General features: G+C 42.0%; 1 protein-coding gene across 1 annotated transcript in view; it reads left to right on the top strand.

Annotated features, from left to right (window-relative positions):
- The window catches only part of cntnap5a (contactin associated protein family member 5a), a 71852-nt gene extending 51295 nt beyond the window's left edge, over window positions 1–20557 (top strand). Inside the window, exons 14-22 of the mRNA XM_054615065.1 lie at window positions 229–399; window positions 1299–1517; window positions 4938–5177; window positions 7757–7984; window positions 12276–12409; window positions 14164–14251; window positions 14372–14572; window positions 18153–18227; window positions 19905–20557. Coding sequence (XP_054471040.1) covers window positions 229–399; window positions 1299–1517; window positions 4938–5177; window positions 7757–7984; window positions 12276–12409; window positions 14164–14251; window positions 14372–14572; window positions 18153–18227; window positions 19905–20098 — 1550 coding nt within the window. The 3' untranslated portion in view covers window positions 20099–20557. The remainder of the gene's footprint in view (window positions 1–228; window positions 400–1298; window positions 1518–4937; window positions 5178–7756; window positions 7985–12275; window positions 12410–14163; window positions 14252–14371; window positions 14573–18152; window positions 18228–19904) is intronic.
- The last annotated feature ends 322 nt before the right edge of the window (window positions 20558–20879 follow it).

Raw genomic sequence — 20879 nt, 5'->3', positions numbered from 1 at the left:
GACAGACTGCTGCTTGTGTGAATTCTAACCCTAGAGACCAGAGTTTCATTTCCAGACAACACTGGTAACACTGGTGACAGATCAGGTCATATTTCATTAACATTGCATTTTGTTGTTGCAAATGAAGGAAAAAAAATAGACAAATGAGTCTCCGTATTTGGTGTGCAGCCTTCTTCAGTCATGAACCTTCCAACCTCCACTTTACTCTCATCTCTCCTTTCCTTTCAGAGTCCCTGTGGAACGCGGCGTCTTTTTACCAGGAGTCCTCCTATCTCTACTTCCCCACCCTGCAGGCCGAGCTCGCCTCCGATATCTCCTTCTACTTCAAGACGAGCGCTCCTTCAGGGGTGTTTCTGGAGAACCAGGGCCTCAAGGACTTCATCAGAGTGGAGCTCAGCTGTGAGTCAACGTTCAGACTGGAATAGAGAAGTGGAGAAAAAAAGAAGCAACATTACAAGGACATGCACACAAAATGCACCAAAAAAAAATGAAAAATAGGAATAGCCATACATAAGAACACACACAAAAAGCTGTCAGCGATATTTATTTTCCTTCTCTCAGAGGGAAATGTTAGCTGTACTGTAGTTGACAGTTCAATTTCCCCGAGAAGCAGGCTGTCAGGTCTGCACTGTGTGATGTAGTCCTAATGACACAGTCAACAGCTACGTCAGGCTGTCACAGGAGACGTCAAAAGCATGTACTTACTACCCATGTAGAGAGGCTGGAATCCGTAATGAACACACCAGATGGGTGAAGATTCCCTTGTAGATTTACTGGAGGGGAAATAAAAGGACATACAATCAAGATATATTTATGCAACAGATTGACTTGTTTACACGAGGGGCGATAAAGAAATACGCCGTAGTTGTTAGGTTTTTATGATTGCATCAAACAATCCAGGGGACACGATCCTGTACGTCCTCAGCACAGGGTGAGTCTATTCATTACAAGGTGCTGCTGCTGCTGCTGCAAAAAAAAAGATTCAGAAAATTGTTGATTACAGTGAGTTTTGTTCAACAAACCTGAGGGAGGAGCTCTCAGGATATTTGGAGCCATTATGTATTGCCGCGGCGTCGGAGACGTTGTGAAATATTGACGAGCTGTCAGCTGAGCCCCCTCATAAATCTATTCAGGTCATCAAGTTTTCCCAGCAGCATTGTATCGCATTGCATCAGAAAAGGGAGGATAGAGAGGAGCATGAAACACCTCATATCACATTCAGGCTGACCTGGCTGTCGTATGTGTTTCTGCCTGTGCGTGTGCGTGCGTGTGTGCGTGATTCCCCACTGGCTGTCCAGCTCCCTCAGTGGTGACTTTCTCCTTTGATGTGGGAAACGGTCCAGCGGTCCTGTCCGTGAAGTCCCACCTCCCTCTGAATGACAGGCAGTGGCACTACGTGAGGGCAGAGCGCAACGTGAAGGAGGCCTCGCTGCAGGTCGACCAGCTCCCCCTCCGCTTCCTGGAGGCTCCGGCTGACGGACACCTCCGCTTACGGCTCAGCAGCCAGCTGTTTGTGGGTAGGCATAGCTGTCAGACTTCCAACATGCAGCCACCAGAGACTGGTTTATTTAAACCTGCATTAATTGCAGCAAGATGTAAACACAACCTTGATATATTATTGCCTTATGAAAAAGACGCCCAATACTCTCTGTTGCTGATCTCCTCCAACTCCTGAGGGAAATATCAGGCTCTTAAGCTGCTAAATGCTCCACTGAGTTCAGCAAGCAGGTCGCTAATGCTGTTTGTTGCTGGTAGTACTGGAGACTTTTACTGGAAACAGTGGCCTGCTGCTGGAAATTAGGGTTGGTCAGCATGTAAGCCAAAACAGGAAATCTGTGGCCAATTAAAAACCCCAAAACATGATCTGAAAGATAATAAAACGAGGAGATTCGGGTAATGATTGTGTTTGGGTTTATCAGCAAGAGCAATTAATTTCACATGTATCCCACTGTTTAAACAGAGAAGACTTATTGGTGCAGCTTGAAAAGGAACGGTTCAGATACCTTAACACTCAAATGCCATATGTGCTGATACAAAAAGTGAGTTTTTGGTCGTTGCACTAATTCCTCCTCTCCAAACTGACCTTGAAGTGATCCTTTCGTAGCACAACTGCCCTGTAAGAAAAGGGAGACAGAAGTCATAGTGCCTGTTTTGTGCCAAACTGCGTTCTGAAGTGCAGCTCATGTCAGCTTTTAACTGAACTTTGAAATGAATTTTTCTTTTGCACCAAGAAAATACTGTGTTTTTATTCCCCATCTCTTACAATAGTCGCAGTACAAAGGCATGTCTTCTCAGCTAAAATGGAGAGAAAAATTACAGCCAGGGAAACAGTAACTGCTTTGGAAAAAAAATACAAACCTGCCCTGTAAGCTGCTGTGAAGAAGTAATGTATTTTATTATTGTTTCATTATTGCTCTGGTTCGGGAGCACGGCTGCAGTCTTTCTCCTCTCACATTTCTCCAGCAACCCGACCCCCCCACCCACGACATTTTAATGTGTCTCCTTAATAATACACCAGCCCTCTGGAGGGGACAGACCCCATTTAAAAGAGTGTGTTCTCCTTTTTACTGTAGGCCTACAGTTCATGCACTTAATAGGTCATTTACTCTCCGAAATAATTCATCAGAGGAATGAAATGACAAATGGGAGCAAAACTACTCACTAATCTCAGAAGAACTTGTCATTAGGTGAAGATTTAATTGTTTTCATAAGACGGTGCAAAGGTGTTTTTTTTACGACGTTCTCTCAAAAGATCAACGTGCTTATGCCCGCTATTAAGGCTTTCCCTGCTATTTTAAAAGTGGTTACCAGTTTGGAAAAGTAGATGATGAATTACTAACATCTTTATAAAAATGAAGAGAAAAAAAATAGAAATACTATCTACAAGAACATACAACATATTCAGTGCACGTACAAATTACAACAATGTAATATTTCTCTTTATGGTGATCTAAATGTTCGTTATGGAAAACCAACCTTTGCGTAACCAGGCAGGTTAAGAAATAACATTGTAATAGTTCCACGTCTGTTGTATTTTAGACATGAATACATCCCAAGGTCATATGTTCCCAGGGTCCTTTCTTATGAGGGTCCTACGTTCCCAAATCATATGTTCCCAGGGTCCTTTCTTATGAGGGTCCTACGTTCCCAAATCATATGTCCCCAGGGTCCTATGTTCCCAGGGTTCTATGTTCCCAATGCCGTATATCCCAAGGTCCTATGTGCCTAGGATCTTATGTTCCAAGGGTCCTCTGTTCCCAGGGTCCTATATCCTAGGGTACTATGTTCCCAAGGACCTATGTTTCCCTGGTCCTGTATTCAAGGGTCCTAAGTTCCCAGAGACCTATGTTCCAAGAGTACTATATACTAGAGTTCTATGTCCCCAAGGTCATTAGTTCCCAGAGTCCTGTATTCAAGGGTCCTATGTTCCCACGGTCATATGTTCCAAGGGTCCTGTATCTCAGGTTCCTATGTTCCCAGGGTTCTATGTTCCCAATTCCGTATATCCCAAGGTCCTATGTGCCTAGGATCTTATGTTCCCAGGGTCCTATATCCTAGGGTACTATGTTCCCAAGGTCCTATGTTCCCATGGTCCTGTATTCAAGGGTCCTAAGTTCCCAGGGACCTATGTTCCAAGAGTCCTATATACTAGAGTTCTTTGTCCCCAAGGTCATATGTTCCACAGGGTCCTGTATTCAAGGATCCTAAGTTCCCAGGGACATATGATTTTCCAGGGACCAATGCTCACAGGGTCCTTTGTTCCCACGGTCCTTTGTTCCCAGGGTCTTGTGTTCCAAGGATCTTGTAACCCAGGCCCCTATGTTACCAAGGTCCTATATCCTAAGGTCATAAGTTCACAGAGTCCAATGTCCCCAAGGTCATATGTTTCCAGGGTCCTCATTGTCAGAGATTGGCAATGGCTATCTTTGCCGTTCGAATTGCAAAAGAACCAAGGAAGACAAGCATTTAAATTGCAGTTTTAATTATTAAAAATCCATTCAGCCACTGTGGAGAAAGAAAGCTTTCTTCTTCGCAATTTTGAGGGTGTAGGTTTCAAGGAGTACAACATCAGTAGGTTGTATATAGCAGGTGGGTGATTTCAACATATTGATCTAGCGAAACATACATTGAACATTTGACCCAAAGAAGAAATATAGCTGACCACATAAAACCCTTTGAAAGGTCTTGTTAATCCGTCATATTAAGAGGATATTGAGCTGGAGAACACAGGATCCTGCTGGAACATAGATACACTCTGGAAACGGAAGCTAGTAGCATTAATGGCACTAACCCAGACCACAATAAGACGTCTCTTTCAGATGGGGAGAAATGACCTGTGTTTGTCCCGAACCAACAGCAGGCAGCACAGACTCATAGAAAAGCCATATAGCCCTAAACAGTACCGCTAGTGGCATTAGCATGTATGATATCTCTCCTGGAGAAAGAAAATCGAAAGCCCCTCCCAATAGAAATGCGTCGTTTGCTCAATATTACATGCAGTACCATATGGAATCCCTGCTGTATACCATCAACATATACCACTAGACATCTGCCAGACAAAATCAAAACCTTGATTGAAGTATAATTTGTCAGCCTCCTGGGAGCATGAAAGAAAATGATACCCACCTGTTCGAATGGTTTGTTATGTTTTTCCTGGAGAAATTATTAGGCATAATAACAATGTGATACGTTTACATAAAAAGTCATTAGTCTCCCACCTCTATGAAGCATTAATTATCACCTGTCATGAACATTTGTTTTCTATGTGCATCTCACAGTGACGTTTATATTTAGTCTTAATGAGAACTCAACGCTCCAGTGCCTACAGAGATGCTCTAGACTGGAATTAAGCAACTGTTTGTTTTAAATCCTCATCAGCCTTAAAGGGAATAAAAACCATCAAAGATACATCTGAGCACATGCTGTTCTCCTCGCAGGCGGAACGGCATCCCAGCAGCGAGGCTTCCTGGGCTGCATCCGGACTCTGACGGTCAACGGCGTGGGCTTCGATCTGGAGGAGAGGGCCAGGATGACGCCGGGTGTGACCTCCGGATGTCCCGGCTACTGCAGCGGCTCCACCTCCCTCTGCCACAACAGAGGGAGGTGCATCGAGAAGAGCAACGGCTACGTGTGCGACTGCTCCCAGTCGGCGTACGGAGGAACCACCTGTAACCAAGGTGAGTCCTGATGATGGACAACTAAAGCTCCACACTTAATGTAATTAAAAAGGTTAATGTAGATTACAACAAATAAATAATCGATCATTGCCAAGGTTATTCCATTACGGCGCATCGATAAAAATGCAAGTGATGCGAGAGGTAATTAATACTTGTCCTGGCTCCAGACTCCAGGAACATTTAAAATGCATTAGACCAAATTATCTGCTGCGAGCACAGACGCCGACACAAGCGAAGCCCGCCAGAGCAGCAGGCTGAGCAGACAGATCATATATGTAGAGAGATATACTTTGAGGACGGAGAGTTAGAAAATCTGGCTGCAAAATGTGACGGACCACAATGCACTATTTACACTGTACCCTCTTGCTCTGTGTGTTGATTATGAAAGCGGCACCCAATGCCAGGATACAGTTAATCCGACTGCTGTTCAAAGATATTTTCTGCTTCATTACGACTTGGATCTCAACACGAATTGGCTGCGTTGTTGTGGTGCCTATCAGACGTGTCACCTGTAGGTTATAGACTCTCCCTTTGATCTGCGTCTTAAACTTTCAGGTGTATAAAGCAGCTCTGAGATAAGTGCTTTCAGATGTATCATAGCACGATGGCAGAATTTCTATGGCTTCTGAAGTTCTGACATAATGAAAGTGCTGCACTTTAAAAGCAAGGGTATGATTAAATGAACATTGCCTCTTTGCAAAACAAAATGTCACTTTTCTTTTCTGGCCTTTATTTAGTGTATAAATATATCAGAACGTTCACCAGCAATTATATGAAGCGGTTGCCTAGAGATGGGCTGCACGGTGGTGTAGTGGTTAGCACTGACGCCTCGGGTTCAGTTCCCGGGCTGGACAACCTTCTGTGAGGAGTTTGCATGTTCTCCCTGTGTCAGCGTGGGTTCTCTCCGGGTTCTCCGGCTTCCTCCCACAGTCCAAAGACATGCAGCTGAGGTGCATTGAAGACTCTAAATTGCCCGTAGGTGTGGATGTGAGTGTGAGTGGTTGTTTGTCTCTATATGTCAGCCCTGTGACAGACTGGAGACCTGACCAGGGTGAACCCTGCCTTCACCCATTGACAGCTGAGATCGGCTCCAGCACCCCTGTGACCCTTAACTGGATAAACAGGTTACGGAAGATGAATGAATGAATGAGTTGCCAAGAGATTATGAGTGGATGTGCTACTAGCAGAAACTGTGTTACTGCCAGGCAGCAACCTTGGGTTCTGAGAAGTGAAGCTAATGCGAAAGTGTCTTAAACCTGAATTATTTCTACTGTCCATCAGGGGGCGACTCCTCTGGTTGTATAGAAGTCTATGAGAAAATGACTCTACTTCTCTCTTGATTTATTCCCTCAGTAAACATTGTAAACATGAGTTTATGGTCTCAATCTCTAGTTTCAAGTCTTCTTCAATACAGCATGATGTTCATTTAGTAAATGATGCTCCATTTAGAGTCAAACAGACCATAAAGCAGGGGATGCTTTAGGGCGGTGCTACCTTGTGATTGACAGGTTGTTTCCACGGCGTTGGCCGGTTTGGGAGTTCTTTGTGTTTTGGTCTTACAACTTTAACCCTTTCACAGTGTGTTTTCACTTTAAGAAAGTTAATTGTAACATTTTGTGTGCCTTAAAATGTCTTATTCAGCGTTAAGTTGCACTTAGCACCACCGTCTTTTGTCACTCCTGCTTCTAAAAAACAAAAGATGGCAACAACCAAAATCCAAAACTCAAGGCTTCAAAACCAAAAGGCAATAGGGGTCGCCATGGTGATTTACTTCTTATTTTGGTACCACTGAGGCACTCGCATTGTAAATGTGTCCAGCAATGTCAAACAAGACAGGCTTCCATTCCTTCCGCACTCCTACTACTCCCTCTTTGATCTAGGAGCAATGTATTTGATTTTCAAGGTAACAAATTTTGGCTTTTCCACCCAACAAAACGTGGAATTTGGCACAAGCTGGCTTGTTAAGAGAGTTCTGTTGAGGTAAGAGTAGTTTCAGTCCCTGTGATTTGTTGACCAAATCATCGTCTTTTCTTTGATATAGTGTTATAATGTGCTTTGACGTTTCGCTTCCTATTTGCTTCATATTTTCCAATAAGCTCCATTTTTATATCCCTCCACCTAATTTGTGTTCCTGAAATCCTTTTTTGTTAAGATAACAGAAGTTTCATTTGTGCAGAAAATACCACGGAATACAATAACATGTACTGCTGCAGCTTCATTCTGCAAGATGGAATATAGGTACACAGTAAACATAGAGTAAATGCCCAGAGAGTTCTTGTGTACCTGCATATACACACCGCTGCATCTCTGAAAAAAGACATTGTTTTTGGACAGATTTTCATTCAAAACAGTGTCTTACCTCGAGCTGTATCCACTGGGCACAAATTCAATTTTTTACCCCACTTTTGATCGAGTTGTGTTGATTTTTCCAGCTAACACTCTTTTATATTTTGAGGGTGTAATGAACTTTGCAGCATCTGGAGGCTATGAGCTGGATTTCAGTCTTTTAATCTTGTTTTAAAAGATAGTTGTATAAGAGCTCCCCTAACCTTATTTTATTCCCTCTGTGTGTCCTGCAGAGGTGTCGGTGTCCTTCGACATGGAGTCCTCAGTGACCTACACCTTCCAGGAGCCCTTCTCGGTGATGCAGAACAGACGCTCCCAGGCCTCCAGTGTGTCCACAGAAAGCAGCAGCAGGGCCAGAGAGGACATGGCCTTCAGCTTTGTCACCGCCCAGAGGCCGGCCATGCTGCTCACTGTCAGCACCCTCAGCCAGCAATACATCGCTGTCATCCTGGCCAAGAACGGTACGTACAGGTTTCACATTCATCGGATAAAATAAAAAAAATTTAAAAAAGAGCTGCTACAGAGTCATAACTCACCACAATGACATATATAGTTATCTCCGCCAGGCACAAGCCTGTGGGGAGATCATGCGTTCAATTGTGTGTGTGTGTGTGTGTCTGTCCAAGGCTAATCTCTCATATAACTGGTCCCATGAAAATAACATTTTTTATGCTCATTTATGACTGCATGCTCAAGGACCTCTCGTGGTTACAGTGACTGTTTTATACCAGCATTGGCTGCTGACTCGAAGGGTCTGCTAGTGATCAACAAATGGCATTTCTGGAAATGGGCTTCGCTAAAAACTGACCTTACCTACTTAGTTGTTTGACCTTTGTCGTGGCTCGAAAACAGACATCCATAGAAAAGTTTGGTCTCATTTTGAACTGGAGCATATGCAGATTCATTCTATACCTGATATGTTATGATATGCTAATGTTTGGCCAGATATGAGATGATTAAATCCTCATTATTTTCACTGCAATCTTGACTGTAAGGGATCCGTGATGAACTACTGAGTGGGATTCAGCTCTTCTTTGTTTGGTCGTGCAGAGGGAGGCTCACCTGGCAGAGATCTGCATTTTCTATTTGAGTATTTATATACTTGAATGTTATCTATACCTTTCATCACTGACGTGGAGAAAACAGGAACTTAGCCTACGCAGCCAGCCAGATATAAATTTAGCAACTGCGTTGTTGGCAAACACATTCTCCACCTAGTTACATACACCACAGCAATGCTGCTTACAGTAGCAGTTTCTTGGTGGTTGTCCACGTTGGCCATTTGAAACAATTCAAAATCCCTGTCAGAAGAAATACTGTATAGTTTACATCATCATATGGCAACAAAGATTTAGAATGAAACATACTGCTTGACATATGAAGCCTTCAGATCTGCAGCCCTCAGTTGAAATGACTGTTATGTGATAAATTGTGACGCAATTAACATGATGACAGTGAGGTCATCATGTTGCCTCATTTTAAGGGTTTATCTTTTGGAGGGATGAGCAGAAGTGGAATATTTTTGGGGATTTCCAGCTAAGTGGCTCAGTGATTAAACCAACTGTCAAACTATCTACTTACATGCTCAAGTATTTCACATTTTTTATAACCCACTTGGCAATTATTGGATTCCCTCACAGGACTGAAGTAAATCAATTGTTTCTTCTCTTTTCTTTTTTCTTTTTTCTAATTGTGGAATCAGTGCAAATAATTCAACTTTGGTGACCTTTAACAATTTGCATTTTCAACTAATAGCGAACTGTTTTGACAGTGCTGATCTTTGAGGGAACGGAGAGCCGGAGGGTCCAAAATGGAGAAATCTGTTGTAGGTCATTAGCTGTGGGTCACCATCCAGTTTCACCTCTGTCCGACTCCACATCAGACATACAGTTTGCAGAGAGATACTGGTAGTTTGTACAAATATGTTTTCGGAATAACATGTCACATTTAAAGCATTTATTTAACTGGTGTTGTTGTGACAGAGAGCTCTCAAAGAAGTAGGTGGTTATGAGTGTAATTACTCACAACTCGCCCCGATGTCAAATAATGACAATCGGTAGAAACAGGACCAGAACAGGGCCTGTACAAAGCTCAGCTTCTGATAAGGGAAAATCCCCTGCTCTCACAAGCTGACACAATTGCATTACCGTGGTTACCAACTCATTTATTTTTTGCATAATTACACAGGAGATTGCTTCCTTTGACAGCGAGCTGGTCCACTTTACATTCGCACTACAAACGAGACAAGCCAGGGTTCACTGGGAGATCGCCATTTCAAGAATCCACTTAAATGAATCAATCATAATCCCACCGCACTCGAGCAACCAAAGTATTTTTGTTTTTTGTTTGTTTTTAACCTCTGACAGGAAGTGATTGCAAGGACGTGGAGATTTGCCTGTCAAAACATTGTGTGAAACACGGGATGTCTCGAGGCGTCTAAGGGGACACTTAATTAACACATTGGGATATCTCTAGTTCATTTGCATGGTGTCGAGCAGAACCTAAAAGTGAGGCTGACAGTGAACAGGCAGCTAATGTGTTTCTTACTGCTGCTGCAGCTGCCAGAGTGAACATAATACCAGAGCCGCCCACACTAACTGATTATGGGCTAATGAATAGATTTACCCTCCGCTGTTCTGCTTCTCCACTGCATCTTCAATCATTTTGAGTTCTACAGTCCAATACATTGCATTAGTCCAGATGCACAATAAAAAGTTGTTGAACATCCAAAGGAGAATATGTTTTAACTTCACTAAGTAGAGTGCAGATCTGTGGCAGCTGTGTCTACCCCTCCATCACTCCTAAACAAAGGAGAGCTGAATCTCCATCAGTCATCCTGATAACAAAAATAGGGATTTACTCATCTTGTATCATGCCTTAGACTTTAGTGGATCATAACATATCTGGTATGAAATTAATCTGCAGATGCTTGGATTCAAAGTGAGACCAAACTTCTCTTTTAATGTCAGGTTCTGATCTAGAACAAATCCCAAAATGTGGCCCTCAACAGACCAGGTAAGGCTTGTTTTTAGCCTAGCTGATTGTTGGAATTTTCTTTTGCTACTAAGCAGTTGTTGATAACATTTCAGATAGTGTAAATCACTTTAACAAAGAGAAGTCCTGAGCTAACGGTCATAAATGAGCACGGAAATATTGGACTGATTGGACTGATTAGCCATAGACAGACAGACAGACAGATGCATGCACGCATGCTCACACACAACTGAACACATTATCTCCCCACAGGCTTACCCCTAGCAGAGATTTAAAAAAAACACCTTAGACTGCAAACAAAAACATAAGACAATAAACACCAAAAAGACCTGACAGCCATTGGACTAAACTGTTCCACTTTAAGTCTGGAGAAAAACTTCAGAAAAAGGTCCTCGCTTGTTACAGAGTATTTCCTGCTGTCAGCGCCGTATCTCAGCGTTGTCAGCTTCTCCAGCACAAAAAAAAAGGCCTCAAAGCTTTAAGCTGACAGCCTTTAAGCTGTATCCAAACTTTGGAGCATCATATTGACTGACAGTGCGGCTGTTAGTGGGAGTCAGTGTCAGTGTCCTGTAAGTCACTCTTTTGTGGTAAAACAGAACTCCCATGTTCCCCGGGTCTCTGTAAACACTGAAGGGCAGGAGGAGACACTTCATCCACGGTGACCTTCATCTACAGGAGCACCCTCAGGATTTGAAATGAATCACTACACAGAGCCCTTCACCTACAGACCGGGAATTGTAATATTGACCTAGCTCCACTTGACAATGCATAGCTATCTGACTCTTTGATCTGGCAGCGATTGTGTGTGTGTGTGTGTGTGTGTGTGGGAGGAACACTGAGCACATATTGACTTTTTTTTTCTTTTTCTGTGTGGGAGCAAAGAGCTCACAGATAAATATTTGTATATCTCACAAGGCAATTGAAGAAGTTTAGATAGAGAGGTCTATTTATATATGAGCAGCCACATCATTTCGGTAAATCGGTGTATTCTCTTCTGCTATCTGGAATCCCAACGCAATGCTCACACACTTAGAGCCTTGAAGACATGTTGGTGGACTGGACTCCGGTGTGTGGCTTTTAAATATGCACTGAGCACAAAAGTGTATGTCTAATAGCAGTCTTAATGCCATAAATCAATACAAAGATAAACGCAAGTTGAATTTCCACAATCATTTATTTTACAAAAATTGGAAAACAATGGAATCTATTTATCAAACATTTCTCCAAGTGCTGCCAATGTTTGAAAAATAAATGGAAGCTTTTCGTGCTATGCATATTGAGATATTTGCATTTTTACAACCTCTACTTACTGCCTCTCCTCTCCCCAATGCTCTGTGTTAAGAAGCCTGCAGTTCTGTCCAAGGTTTCACAGAATTGTTGTCAGGTGACTGTTGGTCTCAGCCAAATCAATCATGGCTTCCCAGTTGGGGCTGAAGAGCTAAGAATTTTATGCTTTTCACAGAATCTGGTTAAATTAAAAGGTTTATTCAGGACAAGGCTTCAAATGTGACATGTAGAATAAAATGTTTTTAATGAAATATCACAATTTTTAAGCTTTGTTTGGTGGCTTTTTCTCAAGGTAGCGTTTGATGTGTTCAAGGACAGTCAGAAAGATAACAATCTTACAACAATGATGGTTTTTACAGCTTCTTGCTTGGATAAACGTTACAGATTTGAAGAAAACACACTTTTCAGTTTTCCCGGAGGGTTTTGGGGTTCAGTTGAGAGCTCACATGTCTTTTCATGCCTTGTGTCCAGGGAGTCTTCAGATCTGGTATCACCTTCAGACCGACAGGAGTCCAGATGTGTTCAGCCCCGTCCTCACTAACCTGGCAGACGGACGACTCCATCGGATCAGGATCCACCGAGTGGGAAAAAACGTCTATGTACAGGTGAGCAGTGTGAGCCACCAACACCTCGCAAGACTTCTTTGCTCCCTTGCATTACCTTTTGCACTCCCTGACCATCTTTTACGATTCCTTGCAATACACTTTGCATTCCCTCTGATCCATAAATTAAGCTGAGCTGTTTTATGATATAGTATTTTGTTGACAAATGTGCTCTTCAAATTCAGATGAAATATAAGCATAATCTGTTTTTTCAGATTGCCAAAATACCATTTACTCAAAGACTTTCAGATAGCAGGGAGAGATATGGCAACAATTTCATGTCAAGATTTATTTCAGGAAAGATCACAGTTTTATCACAGTTATTCTTCATGTTGGTGCTTTAGACTTTTTTGCAAGTAACTGAACAGTAGAAGCAAACTAAAATATAAAATAAAATACAGCCCTACAAGGTAACAAAACACCACACCGAATTCTTTCACAAATGTAACACTTTGATGGAGGTTTCTATTTTTTTTTTTAATACTTTTCCAAACTTTTTCAGTTGCTTTTCATAATCCTCATGAACCTCTTTTCACATCTGTGTTACTTAGATCCACTGAAAAGCCCTTAATTATAATGGGAACCTGGGCTTTTAAAGCAGCTTTGCCTCTTACTCCTGTTTTTTTCCTTCGAGTGAATGCCACAAGTTGAGTTTTCATTCAAACTAAATTGTAATTGCCGTATTAACTGCATGCCATTTTAATCGGAGCACAAAAGGCCAAATTGCCTCCTAAGTGCAACCAAATGACCGGTTGCTGACAAGAAATTTAACATTTTTTAAACGGACTCTGGTGCAGTGCTCACTGGGCCGACACTACATCACCTCCAGCAAACTTCTCGGAGAACAATGAGGATCTGTTTTAAGTGATTATTCTTTGGTTTACAACACAAAACTGAGCCTGTTTGTGAACGGTACCGACAACGTTATCTTCACTTCAGAAACTATGAGACTGCAACTGATGGAATTCATGATCTCACTGTAAAGGCAGATCTTGGAAACATTTAAATTGTTCACAATCTAATACACAGTCTTCATTAGGTCCTTAAATAGGACTCACTTTTATCGCAAATCCAAAGTTCCACAAGTGATTACGAGACCATTAAATATGGTTGAAAGCTCCATATTTATTCAGTCAATTTCAACATATTTGACTTTGGGCAGTTATGAGCAGCTTTGTCAACAATACAGTAAAGACGTGTGAAATACCATCCCAATGTAAAATACATGAAATATTATTCTTGAGTATCAACAAACAAACAAACAAACAAACAAACAAACAATGTCAACACTTATTAATGAATGACTCTGTTTATCACACACCAGTAAGGAACTGGAGTTTGATTTTCTACCTGTGGTCCAAACACATAACAATGGAGAAATGGTTTTCCAAGTAATCACCCAGTGCAATGAAATCGATTGTTAGCCGTGCCATCAGCGGGGTTTATTACATGTAGCACTGCAGGCATTTTATAAACGGAAGTGGACGCAATCAAAATCATTGCAGTGTTTTATTGCAGATCATCAAGTTAAGTGACGCAACTGAGTCAGCATGTGGGGCGGGGGGGGGGGGTGCAGAAGCGTGAGGACTAAATCACTTCAAAGCTAACGGTGGGCGGATACGGGTGTCATGAAGCGGTAGAGATGAGACGGGTCTGGATCTATAATGTATTGAAATGCGCTGCTGCTGCTGCCGGTGTTACCTCGGTTTAGATTTCTTGTAATTGCCTTGTTATTTGATTTCTCTCCACTCAACCAGATCGACCAGGACATCCACAGAAAGTACACACTGTCATCTGATGCAGAGCTGATCTTAATCAGGTCCCTGACATTGGGCAAAGTCACCAGTAAGTCCTCCCACCATGTCCAGAAACAAACACTGGGTAAAAATGCCCCCAATATGGTCTGAACTTACTGTAAGAATCGGTAACAAAATGCGTTGTCCCTAATCTTCTGTATCTTTACAGGGAAGGAGAACCTCGACGAGGAAGTGATGCAAGCGGCCTCCAAAGGTTTCATTGGCTGCCTCTCCTCGGTCCAGTTCAATCACGTCGCTCCGCTGAAGGCAGCGCTGACGAATCGCGGGAGCTCGTTGGTCACCATCCGTGGTCCGCTGGTGCAATCCAACTGTGGAGCGCTGGCGGAGTCCACCTCGCACACACTTCAAGGTAAAAACACTCACACACACACAACAAGGTGAAAGACACTCACACACACACAACAAGGTAAAAACACTCACACACACACAACAAGGTAAAAACACTCACACACACACAACAAGGTAAAAAACACACACACACACAACAAGGTAAAAACACTCACACACACACAACAAGGTAAAAACACTCACACACACACAACAAGGTAAAAACACACACACACACACAACAAGGTAAAAACACTCACACACACACAACAAGGTAAAAACACTCACACACACACAACAAGGTAAAAACACACACACACAACAAGGTAAAAACACACACACACACACACAACAAGGTAAAAACACTCACACACACACAACAAGGTAAAAACACTCACACACACACAACAAGGTAAAAACACACACACACACACAACAAGGTAAAAACACTCACACACACACAACAAGGTAAAAACACACACACACACACACACAAGGTAAACACACTCACACACATCATGATTGTTGAAATGTCACCTGAATAAAAGAGATGTGGAGCCAGAGTGTGCTAAACTTATTTTTCTAGTTTTCTTCAAGGTGAAATGACAAAAGGTGAAGGTTTCTAAACAATGAGGAGGTTGTTTATTCAGCAGAATCTTCTGGTTTCAGCTTCTTGAGTATGGGGCTTTGCTGCTTTTCTCTCTGCTGCTGTACATCACTTTTCTCATGGGTGTCGAAACAAGTTATTTGAAGGGGAAATGATGGACATCCCATAGACTTAACGATTCATTAAAGAATAATTGACACATTAATCAACAGTAAAAAGAACTGCAGCCCTGATAAATTTCAGGGTTGGGATTTTTTTTTAGCCTTTATTAGAAGGTGCAGGGGCTGCACGGTAGACTTCGTATCAAGACGGGCCCCGGGTTCGATTTCCAGCTGGACGTCCCTTCTATATGGAGCTTGCATGTCTTCCTTTGCATGAATGATTGCGTGGATGGTTGTCTGTCTGCGATAGCATGGCGACCCGCCCAATGTCAGCTGTGATCGGCTCCATCTCATCCCCTTGACCCAGAACAGGATAAGCGGTTCAAAGATAATACGGTTTACTGATAATGCGGGATCGAAGTGATTAGGGATGGATCCAATGATCGGATTCGATATCAGGCATATAGGGCGACCCGTCTACCAGGATGTTCTTGTTGTTGCTGTTTAGCTGTTTGTCTCTTTCTTGCCTCTTTCGCTTCATGGACCACTCACTCTTCTCCTTCTCTCTGATCTGCAGTGAAATGATCCGATCACTTTTAGAAAAAAGGTGGACTTCCTTAGAGCAGGTTGTAGATTTAAGCATGCGACACCATGATGATCAATCCTGGTTATAAGTGACCTAGTTTTGTGCTACCAGAGGCCTCAAAAATAGCTGCTAACCCACTAACTTGTCTTTGTGTCGCAGGCCTGAGACGGAAAATGAACAAATCAACTCAAAGCAGAACTATCAGTCTAATCCGCTTCCTGTTGAGCTTTCACAGTTTTTTTAAAAGTGGCTTCCAACTTGTGAAATGAATTACAGTCTCTCTAAGCACACATGCATTTCAGTTTTTACCAATGTCCATACCAGCGTCATAACAATGACACAAATGTCTTTTTTATCAATCTGCACTTTAATGGAGAACACAGTTATAGTTTGACTTCTTTAAAAAGCTGCAACAACTAATGTTTTGACATAAAAACATATTTAACAGAGTCAGTGACTTCGACAGGATGGACAGGCTCTGGGCGTTGCTTACATCTGACCATATTGCCGCAACATATATTTAAATATATATCATAAAAACATGAATACCTCTCAGATGCCGTCCTAATTGTCCCGTCTGTCAGGCACCAGATCGAGCTGGCGGACGCACAGAGATTCTCTCATTCAGAGTACAATGATAAATAAATGTGTTTTTTGGCAGCTACATGGAACGGCTCATCTCGTGGAGCTATAAACTGAGACAGCCACTCGCTTCCGGCCTCATTCACCATTATTCACCGTCATGATGCATTCAGGGTGCCGCTTGGGCACAGGTTAAAATGTGTCAGCACGCATCAGCTGACCCTCAATCATCAACACCTCCGTCCTTCTGACCGCCGTGTTCCTCAGAGAGGGAAACTTAAGGTTGAAGATATTGAGATGAGACGATGTCGACGACATTTGAAAGTCATTTGACCAACCAGAGAGATATGCAGTTAAATGAAATCGAAGTGAGCGCATAACTTTTTCATTTTCCTTTGTGCCTAAGTGACTAATGGGAAGAGCAATTGTGGAAATTGGTCCAGTACTGAGGGACAGCGGCCGCTAAACGGGTTGCAATAATATCGCTCGGGGCAACTTTATCACCGTCAATGTGCTTCCACTAAAAAATGCTTATTGTTGCCAGGAGGATCAGATTTTTCAATCTTGTTCTGCAAGCATTAATAATGTATTTATCAAGGCCGTGTGGTGAATAGAGATACTGCTGCTGCACATAGCTGCCAAAACACGATGAAGAAATCAGCTTAATGTCTCGTCAGTTAATCCGGTTATTTGTCTGATTATTATTTTTTCGCTGAAGGATTATATCCATGCAAGTTTTAAGTCCATGGTAAGGTCAAAGGATGTGTCTGTACTTTTTGTGCATGCCTTTCACTTCAACATGGTGGTAAAGTCTTCACTCATGGTGTATCTTGATAGTAAAGGTTGATGGGTAACTTTGGTATTTTTCTATTTTTTTTTCACGTTTTTGTGTCTTTGTGACTGAATGGGAAAACAATTGTTGAATTTAGTCAAGTATTGAGGGAGAACAGTGCAGACGCCAGCCGCTAAACGTTCTGCAATGTGATCTCCATCATTGTACATCCACTAAAAGTTCTTGTTTCTGCCACAGACAGGCTCACATTGGTATTACAAGTGTCTGATAAAATCATGGAAAGAACCCTACAGAGAAATACAACCTTTTTCTTTAACCTTTCAGTTCATTCGGTCTGTTTGTAATTGTGTTTCTCGCTCAGAGAAGTCTCATCCACATTGTTGAAATCATCAAAATATTCAACGATGATGTTGGAAATCTTTTAGATAACACTAAGCTACATTTTCTGTTCTCCAACACACATAGACACTCCTCTCTCTGACTCTCACGCACATTTCCACCATTGAATAACAAATAGGAAACAAAACGTAAAGATTTTTTTTTTTATTTCTCTGCAGGTTTTTTCCATAATGTTGTCAGACACTTAGAATAACAATCAAAAAAGAGTCTGTCACTGGCAGAAACAAACTCCTTTAGTGGACGAACATTGACAGTGAGGAGATTCCCCCAGCGATTATATAACAGCACGTTAAGCAGCTGCCGTCTGCATCGTTCTCCCTCAATCACTTAGACACAAAAACACGGGGAAGGGTTAGAAAAATACCTTAGTCACCCTTTAATTTGGTTATTATGTAATATAATTCAGTGTTATATTCTAGAGCTTGGCAGTGAAGTGTCAACCAGAGATTCCAGAGATCTCAGCAGCAAACATGCACCACCTGTATGATGACGGGACATTCATGTCTGTTAATTTGTCTGTTTGTGCTCCTCCAGATCAAACTGTAACAGCAAATAAAGACAAGGAGCAGCACGGCAGCAGCACCCAGAAGGATTTGGCTGTGATAGCAGGTCTGTTTTTTCTTTTTTTCTTCTGTGCTTCTGGTTTGTTTTTCTTTGCTTAATTGAAAATGAGTCCCAACTGTTTGTTATTTGTCATTCTCTCAATTTGCCTCGGTCTTAATTCCCTTTTTTTTTTTTTTTTTTCTTCTGGTCTCTTGATAACTCAGCCTCAGCTCAGGCTCATTCTCATCACTACCACTCATGCAGTTTTGTTTTAAATTGAATTGAGGGTGATGGTGATGATGTTGATGATAATGTTTAAGGCTTTCTTTGTGCTTTCTAAACAGGGAAACATTTCCTTGTATTTTTCGTCTCCTTTCAAATTGTTGTCGACAAATGAGAACGCCCCGAGCTTTTCTGCTGGATCAGTAAACCAATAAAACCAATGAAAGGAATAGCTGGACATTTTGGGAAATACACTTTAGATCTGATCCCAAATGTATTAACACAGTTAGCTATGGGGGGAAGAGATAATTGCTTTCACGGGGAGTTGGTGGATAACAGATGAACTGGTGTTTTTTTATTTGCACTTAACAGCAGCCCAAGAGTAGTTGATCAACACATGCAACACAATAAATAACTTGAACTTCAGCTTGTTATGAGATGCTGCCTTTAGAAATTCTCAATAAATGGTGTGATATTGTGACTAGAAACAGACATATTATGGGGTTTAACGAAATATATCATCATATTTTACAAACACGCCTATTTGCTTTCTTGCTGAGAGTTAGATGAGGAGATGGATAACTGTAAATATATGAGTGGTCCAGAGGAGTCAGAGGAGTCATGTGCAATTAGTCTGATATTTTCCAAGTTCTTCACCAATTGATTCTATGTTTCATTATTTTGAAGCAACTCTGAGTAAGAAAACCCTGCATAAATTACACTTCATAATTATGTTGCATTTTCCTGTTTGACTGCAATTTGAACTATAGGCTAGTATAATTCTAAATTAATTAATATAGCTTAACGATGTCACCATTAATTTAAAATTGACTAATGATGCTATTGTTTAACATTACAATATCAATATGAGCATCTTAAATGATTTGAACCTCTCCCGTTGCAGTCATTGATCCCGTTGCTGCGGTGAGAGGTTTTTCATATGACTATTTCTTCTTTATTTCAGCGAGAGTACGACCCCTCAGGTGACACGGCATTAACAGCACTCGTTATTTTTTTCACCTTTCCTCATCTTTAGCAGGTCCTTTCATTTAGCTGCTGATGCTGTTAGAAATTATAGACTTTTCTTTATGGATCTCCCAAAAGCAGGACTTAAATAAGGGACATATGGGGCAGCACGCGTTAGCCTTATATGGTATTATTGGGTCGTTAATTATGCTAAGGTCAAATTCTCATGAACGGGCAGGTGCCATTCATCATGTTTACGCTGGTCATTGATACAGTTATCTAAAGTTAGGAGTTATTTTAGTCTGACGTGGCACAGAAATGAGTTGCATGAGTCTTGCATGAGTTAGTGGTTTTAATAATTGTGCCACAAGTACCCGTTTCTGTGTCCTGGGAATTGCAAAAAAAAACTGTAAACTCTGCAACATCCCGGTTCAAAGGAAATAACCATTGACAGTATTAGATGAGGATGAAAAGGAATTTAATGTGGACAGAGCCCTGGTGGGCAGCGTTGTCCTCCTGGCGTCCTCTAATGCGTCTGCCCTGCTGTGTTCTCAGGTGTGGTCACAGCGGTGGTCTTCATCGCCGTGTGCGCCCTGGCTGTGATAAGCCGCCTCCTCTACCAGCAGCGGCGGGCTCAGAGGAGCAGCAGCATCAAAGAGGAGAACAGACACAGCATGTACACGGACTACAGGACAGAGCTGCACCTCCACAACCCAGTCAGGGACAACATGAAGGAGTACTACATCTGACCGCGGCGTGCGCTCGAAGCCACAAACTTACCTCTCTCGTATAAAGGACTAACAAGTTGGAAGCGCTGCTGCAGGGTTTTTTTCTTACGACAAAAAACAAATAGTGCCCCTGGAAAAGTCTCCCAAGGAACACTGCAAAAAACGCCTGCAGCCTGTCGTCCACTCTCGTAACGCTCCGGTACAAAGCAAGTGGCTGAATCTTAACAGCTGTTAGTGTATTTGATGTTGGTGAAACTGTCAGAATCAAGCTGCTGTGTCGTTGCAAAAATGTTTAAAGCGAAAAAGGTGAATGTTCTGCAAAGGGGTGGACGAGGAGGGACGACGTGATGGGCAAAGAGCGACGGCTGCTGTCCGTCCGGAATGCGCACAACTCAAAACATTTTTGTTTGAAAAAACCCTCAAATTGCGGGAGAGGTCCACATTACAGCGGGACTCACTAAATTGTACTTTGCGAGTCAGGAAATGTAGGCCGGGCCTGTAAGATATGCGTGCATTCGCTGCTGTCTTTGTTTTATTTTTCCAGTGGTGGTGAATGTTCTAGAAGAAAAAGGGGGACAACACTGCCTATACTGTATGAGTGCCTAATTTGCATACAAGTTTTTATTTGAACATTTTAGAAGTTATTCATGTGATTTGCACAAAAGCAATTTCATTTACATAGAGAGGAGCTTATTGTCATTCAGTTCTGCAAAAACCCCATTCTGCGTAGGATAAAAAAAGGAAATTTGAATTTCTCACTCATGCACAGCATCAGCCAGTTGACCATCAGTAACATTTCTTT

The sequence above is a fragment of the Anoplopoma fimbria genome, chromosome 16 (genome assembly GCF_027596085.1).
Source record: "Anoplopoma fimbria isolate UVic2021 breed Golden Eagle Sablefish chromosome 16, Afim_UVic_2022, whole genome shotgun sequence".
NCBI classification, from domain to species: domain Eukaryota; kingdom Metazoa; phylum Chordata; class Actinopteri; order Perciformes; family Anoplopomatidae; genus Anoplopoma; species Anoplopoma fimbria.
This window is presented reverse-complemented; position numbering and strand designations above follow the sequence as displayed.